Genomic DNA, 22,756 nt, shown 5'->3' with positions numbered 1-22,756 from the left:
TGCTGACTTTATGAAAGTCCCCAGACTAGTGACTTCTTTGGTTTTCCCCATAGAATAACTGGGATTTTTAAGCAGTGTTTGCTCTAGAGATACAAAAATTGCTTCTGAAATTACTTTGATGTACACCGAGTTTTATCTACTTCCATTGGGCTATGGAATAGTTTTTCCTGTGTTATCTGCTGTCATCTTTCTGATGTACTGAGATTTGTATTAGCTTGTTTGCCAGCATTCTGAGGAGGAGATAAATAAATGCCTGTAACTCCAAGAGTGAATGCAGAGTGATAACAAAAGGATATGCCTTCAAAAATGATGGATTACCATAAGAATGTACATGTTTGCTATTGTAGGTGTAAACCAACCTCATAAATTTACTATCAAGACAAGAATCTACTGTGAAGTGTTGAGCCCTTCCTCCTTTCAAAAACATTTGATTAATATGGAAATATTGGATTTGATTAATATGGAAATTTGTGGATTCTTGTCCTGAGGAATCTGTTGCTTTAATGGGAAAAGACAGAGATGTTGGTCCTGCTGCAAGAGCCCAACTCACAGGGGAAAGGATTATAGGATTTACTATGAACAGTCCTGGATTGAAGAACAAGTCCCTTGTAATCTTGTACTGTTTGAACCAAAAAAATGCTCCCTTGCCTGTGTATTTTGTGGTTTATTTTATTGTTAATACTGATTCTCTGTATTATGGGGGTCATTCTTAAGGATTTTTCTCCTAGAGATAAAACCACAACTTTGCTCCTTCAGTTAAAAACATGGTATTTAGAGTAGAGACCTGTGAATGTAGCTGTGTGTGCATCCTGTGGGGGAACACATTGATTTACAGTAACTATAACACTATATTTGGGGTCTGGAGTGCTTATATTAAAGAAAATCCATCATGATGACAATGTAATAAATGTAATATGCATGTCGAGATGAAAAATATAATTCATTTTGATAAGCCTTATATATCCCATATTACTGTGCTCTTTGAGGAACATTCTCCCTGTTCTCTTTCTCTCTCTTAATATATGTCTAAAGTCTTTTCCTTATGTCTTTCCTACCTAGCATCACCCTCTCCTTGTTCATTTTCTGTCCAAAGCAAAACCCTTCAGAGCAAATCTATGTTGAATTCCTACTACTCAGGTACTAGTGCCAGACTTTTCTTTCCTTTCTAAATGTTCTTTGCTTTTTGATGTTTCCCAGTATGACCTATAGGCTGAGGCTGCTGAGTGTGAGATCCAGCTAACCTTGTTTTCGTTTTCTGTAACTTTTTCTCCTGTTGATCCTCTCTTGGTTTCCATTGATCGTGTGGGTGAACGGAATTCCCTCTCCAAGTCTCATCAGACACCGTGCCATCGACCACTCTGTTAGGTAAGGACTCAGCTGTGGGCTGTGCCATTGGACAGCAAACACACCCATTGTAGCCTGAAAATAACTTTGGAGTGGGCACTGTGAAGTGTTTGGGTTCCAAAATCATCATTAATCCTGTGGTCATGTGTTAATTGGAAAGCTCTTGTTTCACTCATTTTTTATTATTGCTATGAATTATTTTATTTTAAGGAAAGAACAGTTCAAAAATGAAGGTTTAGAAGTTCTTACAAGTATTTGTTGTTTCTTACTGTGAATGAGATTTCAGTTCTGGGTCCAATTCCCACATGCCTCCTTGCCTTCAGCTTAGTTTTGACTCATGGAGATGGTTGTGCCTGTGGAGTCAGCACAGAATCACAGGACTGTGTGGGTTGGAAGGGATCCTTTTTATGGAGACAGGCTGGAAGAGCTGGGGGTGTTCACAGAAGGCTCTGGGGAGACCTTAGAGCCCTTCCAGCACCTAAAGGGGTTCCAGAAGAGCTGGAGAGGGAATTGTGACAAGGTCCTGGAGTGACAGGACAAGGAGGAATGGCTTTGAACTGAAAGAGAGCAGGTTTAGAGTAGATATTACAAAGCTCATCTCTGAGAGGGTGGGCAGGCCCTGGCACAGGGTGCCCAGAGAAGCTGTGGCTGCCCCATCCCTGGAAGTGTCCAAGGCCAGGTTGGACAGGGCTTGGAGCAACCTGGGACAGTGGGAGGTGTCTCTGCCCATGGCAGGGGGTGGTCTTCAGGTTCCCTTCCAACCCAAACCCTTCTGATTTTATGATTTATGAATTCCAGCAGAAAGATGATCTGTGGTTGATCAGGATCTAACCAGTGGGATTTATCAGACCTGTCAGTTTGGACCATCTCCAGTAAATGTTCACTTCCAGACTGAGAAAGGAACCATGACTGCTTTAAACATCACTCAGAACATGTTGGAGGGCCACAGTTAGACCAGGAGGAGATGACAACCAGTGGCTGTTCTTGGCTCCCAGACTGACAGCCCAGGCACAGAGGCTTGGAGGGGCTGCCACAGCACACACATTCATCCTGTTGGCTGTCAAAAGCTGACAGCAATGAAGGAGGTGGGGAAGGAAAGGAATCCATTCTCCAGAAGGTTTGTTCTGGTTTCCCAGAGACTCGGTGTTGTCAGGGTCTAAAGGCAGGTTTGTCTTTTGGCTGTACCTCAGAAACAGGGCCCTGACCTGCAGCTTGCTGGAAGATGTCAAACTTCTCTGACTGGTACTTGGCACCTGGGAGAACCTGACCATCATCTGGGGGAGCTGTTTTCCCCTCTCTGTCCTGACAGAACTATGGTGTGAACTGCACACTTTATATCCTGAAGCTCAGGGAGCAATGAGCAGGTTCAATCTGTACTTCTCATGGCAAAGCAAAACCCAAAAACCCTCCCAAAACTTTTAAAATCCCAAACTTTACAGGCGCAAAAGAGGAAATAGGAATTTAATCAATCTTGTGCTTAGGTACTCAAAACTCTTTAAAACTTTTACCAACCACCATATCTGAGTGAGGAATTATGTCCCTGCTTTGCACATGGGAAGTGAAGTAAAGAGCACTTTTGAGACATGAATCACACTGAGTGGTCACCCCCCCAGTTCCACCTGAATTTAACAGGCTGTGAAACAGCTCTCGGCAACTGGGGAAATTTCTATCTTCTGACTTGGAGGCAAATTAAAACCTTGGCATTCTGGCTCCTCAGACAGATTCATCAGACATTGGATGTTGCTGTATGAGCAAAATAGGTTTAATTTTTAATGTTTATTAATATTAATTCCCAGGAAAGAGAAAGATATTGTAAAAAGGGCATCAGTTATCCCATCCCTGGGCACTACCTGCAGTTCAGTGCTGTTTGTTCCCATCTCTTACACCTTCTGCTAATAAATGTTCTGTGTCTGCAGTGGTAGATGACTCCCTAGGCTTGGCTGTGGCAAGATTTGTTGGTAGTAAGATCCAGGGGATTTGGGGTTTGCCTCTACCCTCTCCCACTCTTGATTAATACTTTTTTATGTAATGCATGTTTGTATTTCTCTCCCAGTCGTAGACAACTCTGGATTTTAAATGTTTTGCATGAACATCTTCACTAGAGAAGTGAATATCTAACACTGAGAAATAAAGGAGGTAGATTTCCACCTGGAGGGAGCACAACATGAGAGGTTGTCTTTGGAGAAAATACTCCTGGCCAGTAGCTCTTGAAGGTGTTCAGGAGGTCTCATCAGTGTGGTCTTTCCAGGGGAACCAGCATGTCCTTCCCTCGCATCATTGTCCTCTCCCAGCAGTGTGTGAGCACATTTAACCTTGTCCTCACCTCAGCAGCTCAGGAGGATCCTCACCAGAGGACTCACTGCCCTCCAGAGAGGATGGGGTGCCTTGTAGCTCCTTGCAGATGGGCAGAGCAAGCAGAGAGGGCTCATTGTCACGAAGTCTCACAAAAATGGCTCGTACTTAGAAAGGCAGAGAAATTTTCCCTGGATTTCACTCTTATTTAACTTGGATGGGCTTTGCCCATCCCTAATCAGTCTGGTGTGGGCATATTCACAAAAAAACCTGGTTTAAAGAACTCTGAGATGTTAAGAAGCCAATACTGCTGCCATAGCAAGTGTCACCATTACTGGTTTTTTTTTAATGGTGGTATGAGTTGTTTTTATGCAATGGAATCTCAGAAATCAATGGCTTGACCTGTTCAGTTGTATCTGCAGCCTCCCAGGCCATGTCAGCCTGTAGCAAGGAGCAGTGGGAGAGGCTTTCCCACCTCCTCACTGTGCTGAGGTGGGACAGCAGCAGAATGAGTGGTGGAGGTGCAGACCCTTGTGGGGGTTCTTGAGCTGAACTTCTCTTACCTTTCTTTCTGCCTGCAGAACATCAGGTGGTTTCCAAAGCTCTCTTTCCCAGCCATTAATGGCTTCTAGTTTCATGTGCTGTGTTGAAGTTGCCAGTAGTTTTCCAGCTATAACTAAAACTGCTCAAAAAGGTGGGTAGATCTGGCACCTTCTTCTGACCAAGGAGGCAGAGAGAGGTCTGACTTGGTGAGGTCCACACAGCCTGAAGGGCTGCACTGTTCCACCTGTACCCAAACTTTTGCCCACCTCAGCAAAGCATCTTCTTTCCATCTTTGGCAGGCTTTTCTTGTGTGCTAACTGATGAAGAAAATGTATGCAATAGTTTTTATAAGATCAGAATGTTCTTGCATAAGGTGTTAACCAAGCAATTCTTCAAAATCTCCAGACTCTAGAGATAATTACTTACTTGTTAAAGAATAATTATGGACATGTGGCTTCTTCATGGCCTTTGAAGTGGAAGGTGCATCCTCTGCTCTCTGTCAAGCCTGCTGCCACAAGGCTTTTTGTTGAGGAACGTGCCCTTTCATAGCTCAGTTGACATCATTAGATAATGATGCTTTGCCTCTGCTCTGCCATACCACTGTTGGTATTGTAAAGATCATATTGGAGCTGGATATTTATCATATAACAAATATCATATATTTATCATATATTTATCATATATTTATCATATAACAAATGCACAGAAAAAAACCCAAATTGTTTGTTCCAGCTTGCACCATGTCCCTGGTGTAAGGGAAGAGGTATCAGCCATGCTGGAGTCATCCTCAGGAGACGTCAAGATGACAACCCTTACTCTAGTCTAGAGACACTGGCTATGTGTGTAATTAAATCCATCACAAACACCACTCAGAACATAATTTATTTTCTGCAAAAGATGTCATACCACATCTTATCACTTCCCAAGGCTAAGAGAATAAAAATCTAAGCAGAGATGATAGGCCTGTCATTTCAGACACAGGAGGAATTTTGGGTTATTTAAGCAAAAGTTTTGAAGGAAACTTCCCCACATACCAGTGCAGCTTTGCTTTTAGTTGTCTGAGTTTTCTGCTCAGGAGGCAACATCATACTCTGTGTCCAAATATCCCTTTGCTCAGACTAACCATGTTTACAAAACAAGATGATCTCTATAAAAGCATCTAAAGCTTTGATCCCCAAGGGTGCTCTGGAGGAGCAGGTCCCCTCCCAGCAGCCTTGCTGGGCTTTTGCACAGGGGTCTGATCACACAGAGTCACTTTGAGCCTGGAATCCAATTTCTCAGCTGCTTTTCATCTTATCTCTGACATCTGTGGAGAAGTTTATCAGGTTTTCTGTGAAGGGAAACGTTTTAATTTTACTTGTCTGAGTAGCACAGAAGTGTATAATACAAGTTGGTGCAGGCAACAGTATCTCACCCTTGGGGTTACTCATCAAAAGGGGGAAGATTCCACCCATCTGACCTCTGCTCCAGCTCTTCTCTGCATGCTGGACTTTCTTCTGTTTCTCTCGGCAAAGTAGGACCTCAGAGTCGATTTTAGCAAGTTCATGATTATTTCTCCAGCAAAGAGAGTCACAAAAATCACCATTTCATAAGCAGGGAGAGTTTGCAAATATGTGAAGTCAACATGGTTAAATTTGGTTATCTGCAGTTACACACTAAACACATGAGCTCAGATGCCCAAAGAGTAGTTGTGTGAGAGCCAGTGAATCATTAATTTAACGTCTTCTACAAAAATTCAGGGTATTCTGTGAACTCTCAGGGTTTAGGAATGGATTTGGTTCTTCACACAAATTCGTGCTTTGTCTCCTTCCTTCACATTGAAATAGTGCTTAAGGACAGAAGCAAAATCACTGCTTCACTGGGAAGAAACAAATGGCTCCACATCTACTGTGTCCCCTCTAATGGATTAAAACCTCTCTCTGGACTGCAATAGAGATCCTCTGGGCTGGTTCCCACACCTCCCCAGCCATCCCTCACCCTGCTGAAACCAGCATCCTGTCAGCAGGGAGCTCAGACTTCACAGAAACACCAGTTTTCGTTTTCCTTCTCAGTGGAGATTTTTCTCCTTGTACAGACATAGAGTGGTTTGGGTTGGAAAGAACCTTAAAGCCCATCTCATTCCACCCCTGCCATGGGCAGGGACACCTTCCACCAGCCCAGGTTGCTCCAAGTCATGTCCAAACTGGCCTTGGACACTTCAGGGATGGGGGATCGTGACAATGCCAGCTTCCAGAAATCAGAATATCTGAGTTGGCAAAGGACAGCTTAGTATGGGCAGTGAGAGTATTGCCCTGAGCGGGGTTAACAAACAAGCTGGGAACAGACTTTGCTATCACTGCTAATAATAGAAATGATCCTCTCATACACCAGCGTGTTACCAGCAACATGCAGAACACCTGTCTTGTTTACAGCTGCACAAAAAGAACTGTGGAAAATTGGAAGTGGTTCTAGGAAGCAACCAGGGCCCTGAGTAGCCTGCCCTAATGAGACTTCAGAAGCTCTCAATTGATTTATTTTATCCAAGAGAAACTGAAAAGTGATTTGATCAGTGCCTGTGTGGGTCAGGATTTCAAATGCTCAGGGGACTCTTTAATCTAACAGAAGGTATAATAAGATTCAGTGCCTGCAATTGAAGCTAAGGAAAATCAAATTCCAATTAAGAAATGTTTAGGCAGCAAGGGTAATTAACCATTGCCACAACTTTTGGGGGCAGAATACAATCACCACATCTTGAAATGTTTTAATTTCGATTATTTTTGGAACTGTATTCTATTTTGGGTATGCAGTGAAATATGATGGTATGTGTTCCTATCAAAAATATGAGGACATATGACTAGAAATAAGATGTGCATATGAAGTATAATCAGTAAAAACCTGATGCACGATTCTGTCTGTTTAGTAGTTTCTGAGTATTTGAGTGAATTACTTTATGCAACTTTCCCATAAAACAGCTGTTTTCTTGGCTTGTTCTTCCCACTGAAAACTCATCAGAGGCACACATGCTTTAGAGGCACTACCAAAACTTTAGTGAAAAGTCTTGGCCAATTTGTCCTGCAAAGTCATCCTCTTTTGCAGGGGACTGGGGACATATTTGTGAGAAGTGGACAGAAAAAAGGGACTGTGGAAAATTGCTTTGACTTGCCTTTAGTGCAACATTTAAAGCAGAAGCCTGACTTTGCTGGTGTCTTTGTTGTCTTTTCCTGTACTAATGGTGCCAGAAGGAATGAAATGTGCTTTATAGCTGCAACCTGCAGGAAAAGCACAGCCTGTTTGCCAGCCCTCTAAGGACTCTTGTGGTTGACTTGTCCTAGTGAGAGATCACTTTGCTGCTCCCTCCCCTCCTACCTGCCCTGTGAATTGTTCACAGAATTGCTGTGGGCAGCATATCCTGGGTGAGGGTGCAGTGTCTTGCTCAGCTCCTCATGGACCATGCCGAGCTCCTCATGGACCATGCTGAGCTCCTCATGGACCTTGCCCAGCTCCTCATGGACCATGCTCAGCTCCTCATGGACCTTGCTCAGCTCCTCATGGACCTTGCTCAGCTCCTCACGAACCATGCCGAGCTCCTCATGAACCATGTTCAGCTCCTCATGAACCATGTTCAGCTCCTCATGGACCTTGCCCAGCTCCTCATGGACCATGCTCAGCTCCACACTCATGGGCTGAGGAGATGGAGAAGGACCAATCCGTACTTGCATCAGGCTTTATTAGCACGTATAAACTCTGGGGTCACCTCTCACATGGCAATTTGTCTCCATAAAAGCCCTTCTACAATTTCCTTGGCCCAGATAAAATGCTGGTGGGAGGAACAGACAGTCTGGAGCTGGTGCAGTTGTTGGGGTTGGGTTTGCTTGCAGGTAGCACAGAGGCTGTTCATGACGTGTTTGTCTTGGAGGTCTGGAGGAGGTGATGAGCTGCCTTGTTTGAACTGTGTGTCACAGGGCTCAGAGTAGGATGACCCACATTGGGGGATACTTCTCTTTAGGCAGAAGCACGTGGTTGGGTGAGAGGCACACAAAAGGTGTGATGCCACAGACCACACTTGACATCTTCCCTGTGAGGGTGGGCAGGCCCTGGCACAGGTTGCCCAGAGAAGCTGTGGCTGCCCCATCCCTGGAAGTGTCCAAGGACAGGTTGGACAGGGCTTGGAGCAACCTGGGCTGGTGGAAGTTGTCTCTGCCCATGAGATATGGATCTTTAAGGTCCCTTCCAATCCAAACCATTGTGTAATTCTATGATAACTCCACAAGAGCTATTTCTACAATCAGTGGGGTTTGTCCCAATTGTTATCTCACTGATCAAAGAGAGAAGTTGTCACTATGGACTTAAAGGCCAGAGACAGACCTCTCTTTGCTTCTGAGCACCCTCTTCTAGTTCCAGATCATAACACAAGCACCTACTTTGAGGGAAATTATTCTGGAAAGGAGGGGACGCCACTTCCCTGGCTCTTACATCTCCCTGTGATACATCCCTTTGAGGAGAGAGCCAAGTGTACACCAGAATTGAAGGAACTGCTGAAGAGAGAAATTAGTAATTGCCTGCAAAGGCTGTGGCTGATCTGAGCTCCATTTTCCAAGTGGCCTGTGCTCTGCATGTGCCCTCCCTGCACTCGCGCTGCAACTGCACATTAGTTTGAAGGCTCCCTCTCGAACTGGGAGCTCGTAATGTTTTTTAATTGGGGCTGATAAAAATGTGGTATTACTTGCAGGTTCCTCAGAGAAGCCAATTGTGAAATTGGGTTTGTATTAAACCTAATGATGGAAAATTAAGCATAGTGCGTCTGTCGGAAATGGTCCGCGATAAAAATCTTCTCCTTTCCATTACAGGAGGTTAATAGGGAATAGGGGAGGAAAGATGCATTGGGAAAGCGAATCCAACTAGGGGAATTAATAAGCCTTGAAATTCCCTCTGTTCAGAGTTCTCACACTGTCATTAGTCGGAGCATTAGGGATGATTATACAAATGCTTTGGATGTTACTCTTCCTTAAATCCCAAATTTATTCACGTTTTGTATGTGACGGTTGCTTGGCTTGGGCCATAACCCTGTAAATCTCTGAGCCTCCTGGGAATGTGACTGTGTTTATTGAGAACCTGGGCCTCAGAAATCCTTAAATTCAGGAGTCTGATCTTCAAAGCAGGTGAATCACTGTGCTCATTTATTTCAGAAGAGCAGGATGTGTTCAGCATCTCTCTAATTCACCCAGCAGACATTTTTCTGCAGCAGTGTCCACTGCTGGCATTCCTGTCTCCTCCTCATAGTCCTGCAGCTTCCAAGCACAGCATATCCCTGTCTTCATATCTTCCCCCCTAGTCTAACAACAAACCAGCTGAAGTGTTGTCATGTTCTGCCATGTCACTGGTTCACCAGCTGCCAGGGAGTCCGAGCGATGCCCTCACCCCTGTGCTCCTGCCCACCTTGGCAGGAGGGGCACAGGGAGCCTCTGATCAGACTCCACAGGGGTTTCTCAGCAGGGCAATGTTCACAGCAGCATTGCTACCATATTTCTGCCTCTCAGAAATCACCCTGAAATTGCAATTTGGTTTATTTATTCTTCATCCCTTAGAAAGATGGCTGGAGTGTTGCTGACAGGGGAGGAGGGGGTTTCAGCTCTTTATCAGTGAACAAGCCCTGTGTGTGCAATCTTGAGGGGTTTCATGAAGAGGCTGAAGGAGGCATGTTTTCTGTTTGGTATCAGCTTGGGTTGGAGTCAGACCAGAAAGAATTGATGCAGGCTGTGTGTGTAAAAGGACCTGAGCATCTCACATCCCTGTAATCAACAGAAAAACTAATGGTATATTTGGCCAACTATTTAAATTTGGTCAACTCTGGTAGATATAAAACTGAATTTTTCATTTCGTCTGAGTTCCTGTTGTTAAAAATTGTTACAGTCAATTGTTTTGGTTAATGAAGTTATTATTTAAATTCCTTTCTATTAGTTCACTGGGAATATTTTGTTGTGTACATAATTTTGCTGGGGATATGAGGTTGCAATTCCATCTGCATGGTGACAGATTTCTTTAAATCCATTCCTTTCAAAAAAAGCCCCTTTTTCTATTACGTTTTACATATCTAAATTTTAAATTTCTGCATGCAAGATAACTACCTTTTTATGCTGCTTTATTATTTCTGATGATATTCCATCTTTGTAATTGACATATAAAATTTTAGACCTGAACTAGCAGAGCAGTTTAATTTACCTCCAGCATCCCGTGTGGCTTATTTGAAATGCTAATAATTTGTTTGCAGTTCACTTGGGCCCCTTTCAGTTACCTCATGCTGTACACCCCAAATGCTGCTTGAATCTCTTGCTCATCTGTGTGTACCTCCGAGTGTTGTTCTTTGCAGGTTTGTGAGCACAGATATGTCATTTGGTTGGAGTTTTGGGGAGCTCACCCCTATGGGATGTGCTGTGTCCTCACTCTGTTCCCATCTCTTTGGGTTTATCTGCTTGACACAAAGAATATTCAGGTGTGGTTTAGTCTCTAGGTTGGTTGTTTCTTACTTATTTATGTACTCACAGAGTGTTTGTTCCTCACTTTTTTCTTTACGTCGTTTGCCCGCCCCAACCCGCGGGTGGTGGAGAGACAGATAAACTGAGCCTGGCAGTGCCAGCGGGGTGCCAGCTCGTTTTGCCTCCCTGTCTCTGCCCACAGACAGCAGCCATGGGGACATGGCCCAGCCCACGCTGACCATCCAGACCCACCCGTACCGCAGCTGTGAGCCCGTGGAGATGTCGTACCCGCGCGGGCAGTTCCAGCCCGCCATCCGCGTGGCCGACCTGCTGCAGCACATCACCCAGATGAAGAGGGGCCAGGGCTACGGCTTCAAGGAGGAGTATGAGGTGAGAGCAACCACTTGGGATGGAGTAAGGGTAGATGTTGGGGTCACCATTTGTAGGGGTAAAGGGGGTGCTGACAGTCAGAAGAGATCAGGCACAGCAGCATCAGAAGGCTTGATCAGAAGGCTTACAACTTAAAGTTTATTTTTAGAATCATAGGATGAACTAGATTGGAAGAGACCTCTGATCATCAAGTCCAACCCTTGATCCAACCCCACTGTGATCACCAGACCATGGCACTCAGTGCCACATCAAGTCTCAGCTTCAACACCTCCAGGGATGGAGAATCCACCCTCTCTCTGAGCAGAGAGAAACAGTAAAGGTCCCACCCATGGCACCCACCATGAGAGTCCTTTACCCGCCCAAGGGCCTCATGAGAAGCAGGGAGTTGGCAGGTGTCTCCCTGTTTTTATTGAACAAGTCCACTGGGAATTCTCTTTACCTGCTATCCACACTGAGAAGACCTTCTCTCTTTCCCCCAATACCAACTATCAGCTTTTTAAGTTTTTAAGACAGATCAAACAACTTCAATTATTAAGGCTGACAGAAATTTTGCAACCAGAGACACAAGTGTGACCAGTAATCAATGTGGCTCCCCATTAAAACCAGTTCGAGAAGGAAGAACCAGGCCAGTTGCTTAATGCCCAATCTAATCTGTCTCATCCTGAATAACTCAACTGACAGCTTCACCTTTTATCTACTCCTATATACAATGTGTCAGCACACTGTTGGTTAGTCAGTTCACCAAGCATACATGGAAACACTCTACTGGTTACACATTCTACAGGTGGCTCCTGCACCTTAAGGATGCACTGCAAGCTGCTTTCCTTCAAGGATAGGCTCTGAACTGCTCCATATCAATCTCTTCATCAATTATCTCAGAAATCAGAGGGTTCACAAACACACTGTCATCCCCACAGGTAGAAGTCCCTTCCACAAGATTCATGAGGACATCAGGGCTTATTTCACAGGAGGATTAGGATTGCTGTAGATTTCAAAGAATATTCTGAGTTGAAAGGGACCCAAATGGTTCATTGAGTCCAACTCTGAGGTGAATGACCCATACAGGGATACAGGGATTTTGCTTAGGAAGACTTTCCTGCCTGGTAGAGGCATCTTTCCCAAAGACAGTTTTAGTTGTTTTCTCCTCCTGTGTTCCAGAGAAGTTCTCCCTGGTAGGAGAAAACAATAAGTTCTTGCAGAGATGTTTGAAGGCCCCCCCAGAGCGGGGCAGGGATGATGAAACCCCCAAGAAGAACAGGGGGTATGTCTTTCCCCAGGCCCAGTGTTAGAAACACCACTAAGGTTAATGTTCTTTAAGTCTCATGTTTTCAAGTTTAGAAATAAGTTCTCCTGCAGTCCTCCCACTGCCTGGCATTTTGGGGGTACCTACATGTTACCTTTCTTCACAACAAGGGATAGAAGCTTGAGAAGGGAGGATAACTCAGCTTTAAGAGCTTCTTTTCCTTAATTCACTCTCTTAATCCTTTCCTTTCTTATTTTGGTTTATGAGGGCAGGTTTTTCCAGCCCTAGCAGCCTTTGGTGGCCCTCTAGTCCAGAGAGGAGGTGTTTACTATGGCAGTAAATCAGTGACATTTTCCTCCTCCCATACCCTGTGCTCTTTCTCCTACAAAGAGCAGACAGTGACTATTTAAGAGGTGCTGAACTCAGTGCAGGACGTGGAGTCCCACATTCCCTTCCTCACTGACGTGCTTGCCTTGAGCAGTGCCAGCCGGGCTGTGAGAAAGGGAAGGGCTTTTGCTTGAGCTTTTTGGGAGCTCCAAATACTCCTTCACAACTGATCAAATTAAATCCCAGTGCAATGACCTGAATGCAGAATTGTGAAGTCAAAGGCAGGAATTTGTGTAGCTTAAATGAAGGTGGAATTTTCCAGTATACTCAAACCTGTGGCTCAGGAGATACTCCCAAATCCATGTGAGTAGAGGAGCAAAAGTTAAGCTGGAAAAACTAAAGCAGCCCTGTTCCTCTCCACCTCTTGCCCCTAAAGCTGGAATGACCAGGAGTATAATTCAAATGACCAGAAAACATGACACTGGGGAGGAATTGGAAGAGTTTAAAGCACAGCAAACAGAAGAGGGAAATAGCATCAAACATATGTGAGACTCAGCTCTAGCAAGCAGTAATTATAATGAATGTAGTAAGCTGGTGGGAAAGCAATAAGCAATTAATATGCACAGTGGCATTAAAACTACTTAAAAATAACATAACAGCTGTGAAAAATAAGTTACTTAATGAAAGCAGCTCACATTTCCACACTGCAAGAGTCCAGGGGGTTTGTACCCTCTGTGCTGGACTTTGCTGTTAAGTGAGGGGCAGCTTTTTCCTGGTTGTCACCAGGAGCACTTTTTTAATCAGATGGAATCAAAGACTGTCATAGCAAATGCTTCTGGAAGCTGTGTGGTAACCAGGTCTAGTCACTCTTGCCCCATAATCAAGCATGCTAATTAAACTATCAATATAAAGAGCTGTGTTTAATACTGAAAAAGGGTAATAATTCCCTTAGGAGATTTACTTAGCCCCCCCTTGGCCTCCTTTTCCATGAGCAGTACCCAAAGCTACATTCAGCTCAATTACAGATGCCCTAAGATCTAATTCTTGATGTTCAAGAAGAAAACAGGTGCTGGCATATATGTAATTTTCTGGCACTGGCATTGGTAATTATCAAAATAGCACATTAGCATGAAAAATGTCAATGCAACTTTCAGCTCCACAAGTTCTGCCTTCCCCAGAAAGTGCCATGTATATAACGACGATGACATTATATAGATTTGCATAATTCCTTTCTTTACAAGGAATAGCCTGGGGAATGCCACGGGCTCACAAATCCCTGTGCTGTGCCACCCTTGGAGCAGCTGGAATTACCCTGCAGTGAAGGGTGTTTTCCATGGTGGAATTTGGGCTTTGGAGCATGGGATGCAGGCAGCACTTCATAGCAGGGCCATAAGTGTAGGGAGGATGGCAAGGAGCTCCTGGAAGGTGGGAGGTTTAGGCTGGCTGGGAGTGGGGGATCTGCAGGAGCACAAAGCTGCAAAACTGCCTCTGCCAAACGCTTCGCAGAGCAGTTGATAAAATCTTAAAAAAGAATCTGATGTCTCTTTTAAAACGTGTTTTCAGACACTAATATCAGTGTCACCTCCAAATATGTTCTTTTTATTCTTCTAAGGAGCTGATTTTCTACTTACTTTGCAAATTGATAGCATAAATTGCAGCCTGTTTAGTGACATGTTACCAAATAATTTTACTCTCGTGAAAAATCACTTTGAAGGGAGCATATCAGTCACACATGACAATCTCTTATCTCTGTGTGTTCTCATCTCTGCTCAGTAACCTGGAAATTGCATTCCATATTTGTTTAAAGGCTGCCTGCACCTACATGTTGGGGCACAGGCAGCGTGTTGTCCTGAAGGCATCTCGAGAAATATTTCTGGTGCCTCCAGGCTGAGATGAGAAGCAGGATGTGATTGTGTAAGTGGTGTCACTGCTGGTGTGAAGGGGCTGCTAACTGTGTGTGAGTGTGGGAATCTGTCAGCACTCCCCACGTGGGGGATATTTTAGGCCTTCCTGCTGCACCTGAGGGCAAAGTGGGACCTGCACCTTTTTGGCTGCTGCTTCTGTTCTGCAATAAAACAAGTAGAAGTGAAGAGAAAAAAAAATCAATCAGTGGCTGAGTGTAGATGGAACTATTTGGGAATAGGAAACGTTTAAAAAGGACTCATTTAAATGTCTCCAGTTCCTTTTCCAGAACATATCAGCCCTGATTTGTTGTGAGCTGTGGGACCAGTCCCATAGACTTACTGCAAGCACCAATTACTGGCTGAGGAGATAATTAGCTTAATTACCCAAACTTATTTTCCATTATGATTTAGGATGTCACTAAAGCACATTCTCCTGCTGCATTACTGAGACTGTTTAGTTATTTTGGATTTTGTGGCTCCTTCCTCAAGCATCTCAGTATTGAGAATCTTCAGCTTATGGAAATCACCTCTGGATTTTAACTCTTTAATTGCTGCCCACACATCTTCATGTGGTCTGAAGAATAGATCCAGTGGTCCAGGTTATGATGTCACACTGCAAAATGAAATGGCTACAATACATCTTTTCAGGTTATATATATATATTTTTTTTTTGCCAAAGTAATTTTAATTCTGGCTCTCAGCACAGTTGTGGGAACAGTTTTTGGGAACGTTTTTTCCAGAAATGTTGAGAAGAGAGTGGCTGCAGGGAGAGGGCCAGGACTCCGTGGCACAATCTGGGCAGAACAGGAAGGCTTTTAATTGATGTTGTTGCCTTTGGCAGCAATGCTGCAGCATTGAGGGAGATCAGCACAGATGAAGGATGCAAATTTTCGTATTTAAATTAAAAACAAACAGCAAACTCCCTGAATGCATCCACTGGAAATTTAAATTGGCTTGCAGTAAGCCTCAATTTAATGGCAGCACTTCAGTTCTGTTTGGGCCGTGGTGTTTGGGAGGTTTGATTGAGATGAGCTGACTTTGAGAGATCTATCCGTGTAATTTCAGCTAAAATTTAGACCAATTTAGTTTAAAAAGCTTCACTGTAACCTAAATTCCACTGGTGGGAAGATATTTCAGTATAAATTTCACAAAACTTCTCTAAAAGAAGTTTAGGGAGTTTTAGAAGTAGAAAAAGCCTAAAAATCAAGTGTAGTTTTTTGAACACTGAAATTCTGCTGTTACCAAGTCAAAGAAAGAATGGGAGGCATTTCCTCTGAAATACAGATTAAATACCAGTGCCTGAGTGATCTGTCCTGATTTAACATTGCTGATAACACAAAGAGAAACAGTAACTTTTGCAGTTTTGGAGATACTTATTGTGCCAACAAAACCTGAGGGAGCAAACCATTAGGTGTGGATGCATCCTCATGATAATCTATATTTTTGCCTTTACTGCTAATGCAGTTTCAACTGGTGCTGCCTCTTTAGTGCTCTCATGGGAGAATTCTTTGGGCTGTGCAACCCACGTACATGGAATGACTCCAGTTTGTCCATCTGATGTTTATAATAGCAGGGGCACAAGGTGCCCTCTGAAAATGTAGTTTGTGTTCCTCAGCAGCCAGAGCTGTGCCCCCTCCCTTTGGAGATGGACAGTTCTGTGGAAAGCAGAGGTTTCTGTGGCATTGAATGAGATGAGAAATCCTGGACTCTTAAATCTTAGGAGGCTCTATCAGCAAATATAAAAACATCAATTTCAGTGGAGAGTTTCATGTTCAAATCACATGAAAGGATATGGTTTGTTGAAAAGGGATTTATTGGACCTGAATGTGTTTTCTGTGCTTTGTCCATGTGGAAGTCATGAGAAAGTATTTTCCTTTTTGCCTTTATTTCTTTTTCTTTTCACATCAGACTCTGATTAGGTGCCTAATGACTGTTGCCATTCTCTGGTCAATCTCCTGTAATTTGGTATTAGTGGGACAATAAGGCACCTTTTTCCTCAGCCTTTGAAGATGAAAATGAACCTTCCTCACCTCTTCTTTTACTCAGGGGTTTTTTTGTGGCGTGTAGGTTTGCTGGTTGGGTGTTTTTCCTCAGGAGATGAGTTGCTATTTGGAAACAACTGTGCAAAGGAAATAAATGTGTGATCCAAGCCCTGCCCAGTTCCAGTTATTCCTCTTTCTCCTGTTCTTTTGAGCAGGCACTGGCTGTCCCTGTGTCAGCAATGCTGGTGGCAGTGCCTGGCACTTGCTGTCCTGGAACACTCTGGGGCAAATTCACAGCAATCTGCTCTGCCAGGGGTTTGCTCATATAAGCTTTAATTGTAATGGCAGTGTTTCAGTTCCCAATTGTGACTCTCTGCTATTGCATTTAGGCACATAATAGACCTGGGTGGGTTGTGAAGGTGAATATAAATTCATTTCCCAGCACAGCTGCTGGCTGAGACAGATATGATCCTACAATGATTGGGATATAAAATCCCCATCATTCCCCAGGGAGCAGAAATAATGCAATTTATAATGTTGTTTTTAGTGATGTAGGATCATGTTAGGGAGTAGATCTTGTAGGAGGCAGAGCTATTGAGGTAGTTCAGGGGGAGCTGTTCTTCTCACCCATGTTTTTCCCAAGAGGGCAAGGACCATCCTCCAGCCCCATCCTGTGCCAAATGCTGCTTTCCAGGGTCTACCTTGAAAATCCTCCCTGGATGTGTCTCAAGGGGAAAGTGGTTCCTTCCAGTGTGCTCAGAAAAGTTTCAGGGCCAAGCACTGAGTAGGGTGGCACTGAGTGCTGCCAGTTCCTGCCCCATCCTTCCTCCACTGGAAGAACAGATTTTAGGAAAAGAGCAGTTTATTTCCATACTTCATGGACATTTTGCCTCTCTTCCCTACACATGATCTAAAACCCTGAACTGCTTTATTTTTCCCCAGGGAAAAGCAACTGGTGGATTGTGTTGCATCACCCATTATTAATACAGAAACAGGTGAAACTGCTCTATTTCCATCCTAACTATGAAATACTGAGCACTGTGTTTCAGCCATCTGGGTTTCCTTGGAGGTGTTCTGGTGTGAAATCTCCACAAGCCTTGTGCTGCAGGGGAAATGAGGTTAACCTGTGACTGTGCAGCGCCAAACAAATTGCCCTGATCCTTTTAGATGAGAAGGAGCAGGAGGAAAAGGATTCCTGGCTGGTTCAAGCCGAGAGATGCAAACAGTCTGCACATTGCACCTCATTGGAGGTGCCCTTTCCTCAACCAGCCTTTGCTTGGTCAGCCACTGAATTATTCACGACCTTTATTTATCATAGAATCCTAGAATCATAGAAAGGATTGGGTTGGAAAAGACCTCCGAGATCATCAAGTCCAACCCTTGGTCCAACTCCAGTCCCTCTACCAGATCATGGCACTCAGTGCCACGGCCAATCTGCGTTTAAAAACCTCCAGGGATGGGGAATCCACCCCCTCTCTGGGCAGCCCATTCCAATGCCTGAGCACTCTCTCTGCAAAGAATTTTTTTCTGATCTCCAACTTCAATTTCCCCTGGCAGAGCTTGAGCCCATCGTGCCCCCTTGTCCTATTGCTGAGTGCCTGGGAGAAGAGACCAACCCCCACCTGGCCAGAACTTCCCTTCAGGCAGTTCCAGACAGTGCTGAGGTCACCTCTGAGCCTCCTCTTCTCCAGGCTAAACACCCCCAGCTCCCTCAGCCTCTCCCCACAGCACTTGTGCTCCAGTCCCTTCTCCAGCCTCGTTGCTCTTCTCTGGCCCCGCTCCAGCCCCTCAATCTCTTTCCTGAGCTGAGGGGCCCAGAACTCAACACAACACTCAAGGTGTGGCCTCCCCAAGGCAGAGTCCAGGGGAAGGGTCACTGCCCTGGGCCTGCTGGCCACGCTAGTTTGGATCCAGGCCAGGATCCCCTTGGCCTTCTTGGCCACCTGGGCACACTGGTGGCTCCTGTTGAGCTTCCTGTCCCTCAGTCCCCCCAGGTCCCTCTGCCTGGCTGCTCTCCAGCCACTCTGTGCCCAGCCTGGAACGCTGCAGGGGGTTGGGGTGGCCAAAGGGCAGGACCTGCACTTGGCCTTGTTGAACTTCATCCCATTGGAACCAGCCCATCTCTCCAGTCTCTCCAGATCCCTCTGCAGAGCCCTCCTGCCTTCCAGCAGGTCGACACTCCCTCCCAACTTGGTGTCATCAGCACATTTGCTGATGATGGACTCAATCCCCTCATCTAAATCATCAATAAAGATGTTAACCAGGACTGGACCCAATACAGACCCCTGGGGAACACCACTGGTGACCGGCTCCCAGCTGGATGCAGCTCCGCTCACCAGCACTCTCTGGGCCCGACCCTCCAGCCAGCTCTTAATCCAGGAGAGGGTACACTTGTTCAGGCCATGGGCTACCAGCTTTTCCAGGAGTATATTATGGGAGACAGTGTCAAAGGCCTTGCTGAAGTCCAGATAGACACATCCACAGCCTTCCCCTCATCCACCAGGTGGGTCACCTGATCGTAAAAAGAGATCAGGTTGGTCAGACAGGACCTGCCCCTCCTAAACCCCTGCTGGCTGGGTCTGATCCCTTGTCCACTCTGAAGGTGCTGTGTGATTGCACTCAGGATGATCTGCTCCATAACCCTGCCAGGCACGGAGGTCAGGCTGACAGGCCTGCAGTTGCCAGGGTCCTGCTTGCAGCCCTTTTTGTGCCTGTTCACCCACCTGAAGGCCTTGGGATGCCTTTCTAACAGCCCCTGTTTGTTTTGCAGGCCCTCCCCGAGGGGCAGACGGCGTCCTGGGACACGGCCAAGGAGGACGAGAACCGCAACAAGAACAGATACGGGAACATAATCTCCTGTAGGTGTAAAGTCACACTGAACTGAGCTCTCTGCAGCATTCCATGTGCATGCTGGGGGAAAGAGTGTGCTTGAGGGGCTCACTGCAATCTGGGTTACAGGCTGAGCATTCAGGAGCTCAAGCCATTTGTTATGGGCTAACATGTTTTGGTTTATTTTATGGGGTTTTTGTAATTTTTTTAGATGGCATCATTGCATGACTTTGTGGGGTTTTTACACATCTTCTTTCTGCCTTGCTTTGTGCTGCATGTTGTGATTTAAGGGCTAAATATTTCAGAGAGATTTTTGTGTGATGATGCCCATTTTCTGTCAATTTTTACTACACATCCCAGAGCTTTCAGTGCCACAAAAGTTGCTGCAGGTGGATCAGATTTTTAGATATGTTCTGAAGGTCAGATTTCCTCCTTCCTTGTGGTCAGGAGACAGTGGAGCAGAAGCTGCTTGTCCCCAGAGTGCTGGTTTGATGGGTGAGACTTCTCAGCTTCTGCAGTCACAGTAAGGCAGCTGAAAATGCACTAAAACTTCTTAGTTTACTTCTTTCAGTGATCAGTTACTGTTGATGTGATAGGAATATTGATACACTGCACAACTGCAGGGCAGGTCAGGACTCCATAAAACCACTTTGGTCAGCTTTATTCACCGAGTCAGGACTAGACTCATCTCTCTCATTTTTGTCAGATATTTGTGAAGGCTCTTCCACAGCTGATCTCCAAGGCTGAGCTTTGCACAGGCTCTCCAGGCAGCTCATCCCAGTGTTTCATTATTCCTCACATTACTGCAGGGAGGAGGTGTGAGAGGTAATTCTTTTCAAGGGCTGCTGAACAGCATTGAGTTGGAGAAGCCAAGCTTGAGACCATTAGAACAAGAAATAAGAATATAAGTGAATGTGCTATAGATTTTGATGACTGGATAAATCTGTAGAGAGATATAAGACCAAAATTAAGTCATGCTGAGTGATATATTTTGTACTGTAGTTTTTTTTTCAGGCTAAATTTCCTGTAGAACAAATAGACTTAACTAAAGAATAAAAAATCAAAAGAACAAACTAAACCCAGACTGCAAAGAAAGATCATCTCTCTTTTAAGACCTGAAAGAATATATATTCATGTGACACTTTGAGGGGGACTGGCATAGAACAGCTCAGTTCAGAGACCCCATGGCAAAGATGAAAAAAACCTGGAAATGAAGATCAGAAGTTTGTGGGCCCTAATCTGGTCCCACTTCTGCTGTTGGCTTTGCACTGGGTGTGAGCAGGTCACCAAGTCTTTTTTTCTCCAGGTGGAAAATGGAAGTGACAATGCTGGACTATTACAATTAGCATGAAAATTGTCTCCCTTAACTTCAGCTGCCTAAAAGCTCCACCTCACTGTGAGCTTCCTGTGGCAAAGAGAGAGACCTCCAGACAGAGGCTCAATTTACCTGTCTGTGAAATTAGCTCAGATGAAATGAGTCTGAGACAGATGAATCATCCAGCTGGAAATACGGGATTGAAGGTGGAAGTGTGATAGAAGGAAGGAAATGGGAAAGACTTGGCATAAATTAAAAGTGAAGGTGAAAAGAGGCAAGACTGGACAATGGCCACTATCCCTCTTAATGCTGAAGGTGGTCCCAAAGCAAATGTTGAACTCCAAGTGAAGAGTGAGGAGTTAAGGAAGCAGATCAAGGAAAAGAAAGGGGTGTTATCTAAAGGGAAGGTGCTCACAGACACGAGTTGTTGTCTGATGAAGAGTGATGTGAGCCTTTTAGCTGTAAATATAAATACAGTAGCAGAGCAGATGGGGGGTGATGAACTTGAATAAGGGAATGCAAAACGTATTCAGAGCTAAGGAAAAAGTATCTGCACAGGATAAAATGTCAGAAAAGAAGCTCAGGTGTGAAGGGCTGTTGGGAAAGGTTTCATAATAGGGTGAAGAGGGTGGAAAGGCACAGATAGGAAAAGCAAAGTAGTGAAAGAGGAAGAATGCAGACAAGTTGAAGGTAAGTAGCAAAGTTGAGTGGGTTTTCTTCACTTCAAATATCTATCAGAACAAAGAGTTTGAGGAGGAGAAAACACCTTTCTAAAAGACATGTTGAGCTCTTGTAGGTTGAGCTGAATCTGTTACACAGAAGAGAAAATATCCAGAAGCTCTATGGGACCTTTGGTACTACTTGATCTCTCCGCATCTTGTCCAGATTTTGAGCCATTGCATTATAGGAGAGTAAAAACTCAGATGAGAGCTGAGGATGCAAAGACAGAGGATTGTGTTTTGCTTCAGCTTACAGGAGAGCACTTTCTGTCCCTTTCCTTTCCCCACTGAGGCACTCTGGGTTTAAACTCCTGTGATGGCCAACTAAAAACTATGGAGTTGATGACAAAATATGGTAGAGGAATTTTCTTTATTTCCTTCCTGCTCTGCCTGCTTTGGGCTGGAAGACTGTGAATTATTCAGAGAATTTTGTGGTGGAGGAGGTGAACAAGAGAGAGATTAATGGAGATTTCAGCTAACATCCAGGTGGAGGGCACTTCTTGCCCACAGACAGACAGGGACAGGCATAAGGTAAAAAACCCTACACAGAGTTGGAAGGGACCTCAAAGGATCATCTTCTCCAGTTCTCCCTTGTGGGCAGGGGCACCTTCCATCAGCCCAGGTTGCTCCAAGCCCATCCAACCTGGCCTTGGACACTTCCAGGGATGGGGCAGCCACAGGTTCTCTGCCCAACCTGTGCCAGGGCCTCAATTGTCACTGCTGGAATTAGAAATCTTTCATCTTGCAAGCATTTTTATTCCATGTTTTCTTCTGTGCTGCCTGAACTCCTGCTTGTCTGTGCAATGTGTACATGACCCTGTGAGGATGGGATTTATCCCACCCTGCTGATATCCAGCTCTCCAGGCACAGTCCAGGATCAGTGGGAGGGAAAAGGGAGGACAGAACACCCTTGAGTGGACGAATCATCCTTTTGTACCAGAACTGGGCTGAGTCATTTCACAAGATCTCTGCATTTCTCCCTTGTGGGGAACCTTGACAGCCAATTTAGACGAGCTGTGTAATATTTAGATGGCGAAAGTTTGGTGAGATTAATCCAGTGCTGGTGTCAAAGGGAGACGTGGGGAAATTGCCGTGATATTTCAAATGATCAGTAATGGGAATTTTGACAGAAGTTTAAAGCGGTGACAATTTTGTGCTAAAATGGGAGCTCAGTGCCTTTCAGTGAAATTCTTGTCATTTTTGAAATCTGTTTTAAGACCAATTTTCAGTCAAAGTACTCTCCTTATAGAGTTCTGCTAACTTGCATGCAGACTATAGTAAACAGGGAGAAATAAACTCTTTTATACATTTGTTAAAAGCTATTTCCATTTTTTGTGATTTGTGAATGGGTCTTTTTTTTTTTCCTGTTTTCCCCTCCACTTTTCAGGTTCCTTAAGAGTCATTTGTGTCACTTGG

At 44.7% G+C, this 22,756-nt stretch overlaps 1 protein-coding gene across 10 annotated transcripts in view; it reads left to right on the top strand.

Moving 5' to 3' along the window:
* Positions 1-22,756, top strand: part of PTPRT (protein tyrosine phosphatase receptor type T) — a 503,103-nt gene that overhangs the window by 412,236 nt on the left and 68,111 nt on the right. For 7 of the 10 annotated variants that reach the window (XR_011699370.1, XR_011699371.1, XM_071573283.1 and 4 more), the window contains 4 exons: positions 1,060-1,137; positions 1,330-1,365; positions 10,834-11,021; positions 19,248-19,335. Coding sequence is in view for 8 of the 10 variants with exons in the window: in XM_071573283.1 (XP_071429384.1) it covers positions 1,060-1,137; positions 1,330-1,365; positions 10,834-11,021; positions 19,248-19,335 (390 nt within the window). In the remaining 2 variants the exon portion in view is untranslated. The remainder of the gene's footprint in view (positions 1-1,059; positions 1,138-1,329; positions 1,366-10,833; positions 11,022-19,247; positions 19,336-22,756) is intronic. The other 3 variants (XM_071573285.1, XM_071573284.1, XM_071573282.1) reach the window with 2 other exon arrangements.

Source organism: Pithys albifrons, chromosome 18 (genome assembly GCF_047495875.1).
Source record: "Pithys albifrons albifrons isolate INPA30051 chromosome 18, PitAlb_v1, whole genome shotgun sequence".
Lineage (NCBI taxonomy): Eukaryota > Metazoa > Chordata > Aves > Passeriformes > Thamnophilidae > Pithys > Pithys albifrons.
This window is presented reverse-complemented; position numbering and strand designations above follow the sequence as displayed.